This window comes from Peromyscus eremicus, chromosome 2 (assembly GCF_949786415.1).
Source record: "Peromyscus eremicus chromosome 2, PerEre_H2_v1, whole genome shotgun sequence".
NCBI classification, from domain to species: Eukaryota; Metazoa; Chordata; class Mammalia; order Rodentia; family Cricetidae; genus Peromyscus; species Peromyscus eremicus.
In genome coordinates, this window is record NC_081417.1 from 87,201,399 (window position 1) to 87,207,398 (window position 6,000).

At 45.5% G+C, this 6,000-nt stretch overlaps 1 protein-coding gene across 1 annotated transcript in view; it reads right to left on the reverse strand.

The window, feature by feature from the left end:
* Window positions 1–5,502, reverse strand: part of Megf9 (multiple EGF like domains 9) — a 103,129-nt gene extending 97,627 nt beyond the window's left edge. The window contains exon 1 of the mRNA XM_059254467.1: window positions 4,812–5,502. Within this exon, the coding sequence (XP_059110450.1) occupies window positions 4,812–5,424 (613 nt within the window). The 5' untranslated portion in view covers window positions 5,425–5,502. The remainder of the gene's footprint in view (window positions 1–4,811) is intronic.
* Window positions 5,503–6,000: the final 498 nt, after the last annotated feature.

Consider the following 6,000-nt stretch of genomic DNA (forward strand, 5'->3'; position numbering starts at 1 on the left):
TAAGTATTGGCCAGCTGCTACAAGTCCTGCCCAACAAATGTTGAAGAAAACTATCATGAATTCAGGCATAATAGTGAGCTCCTGTAATTCTAGTTACTTAGGCTGAGGCAGAAGGATGGATTGAGTCCATGAATACAAGGCCAACCTAGGCAATATAGTGAGACCTTATCTAAATGTGGAGGGAAGTGCTTGTATGTATGTATTCCAAGACAGGTAAAGAACCAGACTGTCTGTCCTGCAAGCCCTTCCCTGAATGGGCATGCCAACAAAGCCTGACCTGATCGAATGCAAGGCTACTTAAGGTCCTTATCCCACTGAATGCATATGCTGATATGGATGTCTTCATTAGTCTGGTTACTAGATATTCTTCTAGCTTCACCATAATGGATTTGTCCACTTTCTAAAATCTGAAATATTCTCCAATATATGAAAACACACAGGTTTTAGATAAAAGACTCTGAATCTTTATTATCTTTGGAGCCTATACAGTTTGTATTTCCACAAAAGAAATGTAACAGTCGCAAATAACCACACACAATAAGACTCTGGGCTTTAGTATTAGAGACTACTAGGATAAAGAAAGCATTTTCTGGTCCAGCTAGGAGATCCTGGGTTTCTAGAATGTTCCTTTCAAATCGACTGTAAAGAGCCAGGCATGGTGGCACATCTAACCACCCAGGAGATAGCAGTAAGAGGATGACAAGTTAGAGGTTAGCCTGAGCTATACAGCTAGACCCTATCCTAAACAAAACCAAGCAAATAAAACAAATCAAATAGACTCCATTTATAATATTGTACTCATACCTCATAGTAGTTAGAGATTTCAACTGGATTCTGGGGCTTGCTTAAACAAAGTCTATTCTTGTAGTCTGGATCATAAGTAAATAATTAAAGACTCTTTATGGGGTATACATGTACCTTGAATCATGTACACTTAATCATCACAGACCTTAAGAGCTGGAAGAGAACCTTGAGAACTAGTCTAAACTATTATCCCTTCCCTTCCAAACTGTTTTACCATCCATGCATTTCTTTTTCCAGTGAGGTAAGGATAACCTGCCCTGACTTGTCCTTAGACTTGGTCTAAAGGAACACCCTGTAAGTCATGTGAACAACCTGGGTGGAGTACACTGACAAATTTGGAGTGAAAAAGATCATCTGAATTTACCATAATCAATCTTAAGAGCTTCTCAAATGCTTTAGATTATATTTTAGAATATCACAAAAATTTCTTAAGTCCAGATAAAAGATTTATCTAACATATTTTTTAAAAAATATATAAAGAAGTTAAAATAGTCTGATATCTTGATATACTCAATGAATCAACAACATAATTTGGCTGCCAAAAAAAAAAAGTTACTGTGCTTAGGGAACTAAATACATAATCAGTATTGTACCCAGAAGGAACAAGGTAACCACTCTCTCTGCTATGAGATATGCTGGAGTACATCTAGACTAATAGGTTCAGTTCTGTTCTGTTTTAGGAGAGTCACACAAAGACTAAAAAGATTCAGAATAGAGGTGACCAGGAAAGTGAAGAAATATGAAACCATGTCAAAGACCAATTGAAGAAGCTGAGGTTATTTAGCTAAGACTCAGAGTACGATCACATCTGCAAAATCTAAAGAAGTGCACTGAGAAAGCAGACTTGTTGTACATGGTCCCAAAGGCCAATCCATCTAGTCAGATGTTAGGTACAGGCAGAGGTGTTTCACCTAAGGCTATAGAAGCATTTCTTAAAATGTAGAGCCATGCTGGGCCTTAATGGCTTCTAAGCTCCTACCAGCCTTAGAAGTCCATTTAAAACAAACAAGCAAGCAAGCATTTGTCATTACCTCAGGGCCTTACTGCTGATTATTACTCTCTAGTAAGAACCCAGAATTTCTCTCCACCCTTCTTCCAACCAATCCCTACAGTGTTGTACTAGAGTTGTGAGAGAAGAGTGCCTGTTTGCTGGGTAATTAGTTTCAGTTTGCAGATCAGTGTCCCTGTAAACAACTGGGCCCTAACTGATGGGTAGGTAAGAGCTTTCAGCTAAATCTCCCGGAAGAGAAATTCTTACTGATTCATATAAGACCTGTCCACTCAAATGATATAGTAAATGGTACCCAGTTCTCACAGAAATGTTGAAATAAATTCTACAACCATCTTCTCCAATGGCAGGAAATCCAGCTTTGCAAGCCAAATTAGCTCTCTCAAATTCATAGAGACGTTTTCCTCTCTTGAACAGCTATGCTTACTATCTAAAGTAGATGGAACCCATGCTACAATTAAAAAGCCCCACTTGATTATATCACTGTAAAGCTAAGATTGCCTACCAGAAAGCCACAAAGTCAGTCAAGCCTTTGAACTAAACATAGACAACAGAATGAATTCACAGAAGAGAATAAATTACAGACTATTTAAACAAAGGTAAATGACCTCAGTTGGATATCCCCAAGTGTTTGCTACAGAAAGACAACCATACAGATATTAGCCTATGGAAACCACTAAAAATAGTTCAAATTGGCAAATATTCATCACCTCAGATTTGCTTCACTTAAATTGATTTGAATTGTAAGTACTGATTTGGTATCAAAATATTAGAGGATATAATAAATACATGATAGACTTAAGAATACATTCTTCTCTGTAATTTTCAAAGTAATCTATGTATATATAAATTAGAAACTGGTTAAATAAATTAATAAAGAACTGGTTAAACAAGTTTATTATTGGAAATAATAACATAGGTCCTAGGTATTAATATGAAAAAAATTAAGTTTTATGTTACATAGTTAAGTGAATATATCAAGATGAAACAATATGTATGGAATGATTGCGTTTTAATTTTACAAACTATTTGATTAAGTTTTGATGGTGTCAGAGATTCTGCACACTAAGCAAATCTCTATCCCTGAGCCTTAAAAATTATCTTAAAGTATTTGTGTGTTGAAATATGCCCAGAAAATTTTTTTTAAAGATCCAACAAACTGCTAAGAGGAGTAACCTCTAGGGACTGGAACTAGAGAGCCGTGATAAAGTGGCTTTTACCTTTTTCTTTGTAGGCTTCTGATGATCTCTTTTGACAGTAAGAATTCAAAATGGTAAAAGTGAAGTAACATCAACTGTGTGTTTATCAGATACAAACAAAAGCAAGCATCTTCTACTTAAATATTATGTGCTTAAAACTCCAGAAAGTCTAACATCTTTTTTCTATTTACCAAAGCAAAGTATAAAAATCACAAGTTGCCATTCAGCTTTTCTAATAGTTTTCCAGTTAGAAAAAAAGAGCTGGTCATAAGGGGGAAATGACATACATGTGGTCCTTATCACACACCAGGAACCATTCTAAGCACTAGTTAGGTATGCATTAACTTAGTGAATTTTTTCTTTCCTCTCTTAACCTCTCTCCACTATTTTTGACTTTCTTCATAGTCTTGCTATGTTGTCCAGGTTGCCTTAAATCAAGGACTAAGTGACCTGTTCATACTTAACACAGGCAAAAGGGGGAAATAAGCTGGAATTCAAACCTAAAAATGGACTTCAGAGTCTACACTTAACTACTAGTCTAGCTTTAGTAATATGTCAATCTCTTTATATAAAGCCAAAAAGTATCAAATAGGTTAAAAAAAATAGATGGTTAATACATTCCTTGAAACTGAAAGAGATCCAAATGTGGCTTCTTGGGGGTGAATAATCTGCATTCCTATTTATGCCTTTGCCAAGCTCCAACATACAATTCAAGACTTAACCATCTGGGAAAATCCTCTACCAACTCAATTATAGTCCAAAGTCCATACCTGACTCCACAGTAAACCACTGAGCCAAAGAATTAGGTCAATGATCAGATCAAGCTAGACAAGTGCTTTGGGCAAATCTCCACCCCAATGCAAAGCAAAAGATCTCAGAAACTTGCTGAATGTCTTAAAGAGGTAGGCTTTATTGGTTGAGTTCCTGGCCCACTTAAGATGCAAAGAGGTGAAAGAACAGCAGTCGTCTCTTAACTTTGCTTGAAGACTTTTACTAGCGGAAGAGCTGTATTTCCTATTGTGAGCTCAAACAGAAATGGGCATGTCAGCATCAACAGTAAGGAACACTCCAGTTTTTAAAGGGCAAAAATGGACATCCTTGCTTAAATGGCATTTGCCCAAACACTGACCTTGGAATTGAGACAAAATGAAATAGTACAAGGAAGGGATTTAACCTAATTTATAAACGTGCAACCTAGATACACACCTGTCCCAAATGGCCTACCAAGTCTACTTATTTGCAGAGAGGATATGGATTACAATGCTGTTTTTATTTTTTTAATTTCAGGCCTGAAGTGGCCTGTTTGTAAGCAAAATCCACCCTGTATGTCCCCCCCCCCGTCCCCTCCCCCCACACAAAAGCATCTGTTAACTACACTAGCAAAAAGAAACAAACAAGGAAATTGGAGCTTTGGAAGAATCCCTTCAGGTTTCTACCTGTGTGTTGACAGAGCACCATGCCAGCTTTCAAACTTCCCCCCCAAATAACCCAGGCAGGGTGGCCTTCTGGGCAGATCCCAAAAGTTTGCGTCCATTCTGGGACTCTGACAAAGGCTAGAAAACCCTGTTTTAGGAAAAGCCGCTAAGCAGCCGCTCCCTCTGGATGGAGCATAGCACCGGGTGGGGGGGACAAAAGACTTTCTAGATTTGGAGGGATGGGGATTGAGTGTAGCTGGAGTCTGGATCGTCCCTTGGGAGTCGCTAGGACGAGAAGCGGCCAGAACGGGGGTGACAGAGGCTGGGGTGAAGAGGGGCAGTGGCTAGGGAAGGTACAGGGGGCGTGGAAGCGCCGGGACTCACCTGGGGGAGGAGGAGCAGGGGCTTCGGTGGCAGGTGCGGTGGGCGGGACGCCGCTGCTGCTGCTGCTGCTGCTACTGTCCGGGGACTGGGCGGTCGGGGTCCCGGGAGTGCTGGGCGTCTGAGCGGTGGTGACTAGGGGGGTGGTCGGCCCCTGGCCAGCTGTGCTCTCAAGGGTGCTGGGCGCGAGTCTGGAGGCTGGCGGCTGGGTGGCGGCGGGAGTGCCTCCCTCCTCCGAAGGGGTGGCGGGCGAGGGGCCTAGAACCGGGAAGGTGGCGGCGGCGGGTCGCGCGGTGGTGCGGAGAGGGGTGGTCTCCGGGGAGCCGGCTGACGGGGTCGCAGCCCCGGCTCTGCGGACTGGGATACGCGGGGGGCCGCTCCGCGGGGCCTGCGCCGTGGGAGCCGCGGCCTTCGAGAAGGGGTGGCCGGCTTGGTCCCGCAGCCCCGGGGTGGGCGACACGACCACCTGCCCCTCGGCCCCGCCGCCCCCGGTGACATTCCCCGCCGGGGCTGCTGAAGCGGCGGCGGCGGCGGCGGCGGCCGCCGCGCAACACAACAGGGCGAGGCCGCCCAGGCTCGGCAGGCTCCTCATGGCGCGCTCGGCTCCGCCATTCATTCATTCATCCAGTCGGCCGGTCAGTCATCTTCTCCTCCCTGCCGTCCGATCGAGGAAGCCGTCGCCGCCGCTGCCGCCGCCGCCACCGGGCGCACCATCGCCACCTCCCTCTGACAGGCGGCCGGCCCCGCGGGCGGGCCTCGGAGCGGAGGGAGAGACCGGGGCGGAGCGCGCACGGCCCGCCCTCCTGGATAGACAGCCAAGCTCGGCCAATAGAAAGCCGCGTCCACCCACGTGACCCGCCCGCTTCCCGGCCTCTTTGTAACGGCGCGGGCCAATCAGAGGACGCGGAGGGGAGGGGGCGGGACGTCGGGGAGGCGCGAGCGGCGTTGGAGCCGGCCGGGTTCGCGGCTGCCCCGGCTTTGTCTACCCAGAAAGCGGGGCGCGGGCCTCGGGCACCCGGCGCCGCCGAGCAGACAAAGGACGCGCCCTGCGCGGCGGACACCCGGCCAAGTCTTCTGTTCCACTGGGCTGCGAGCTGGACCCGGGGCGGGGAATCTCCTGTGGGCGGCATCTCCGCCCTCCTGAACAATGGGGACACCAAGCCGCATCCAGGCTCGGGCGGAGACTGGGCTG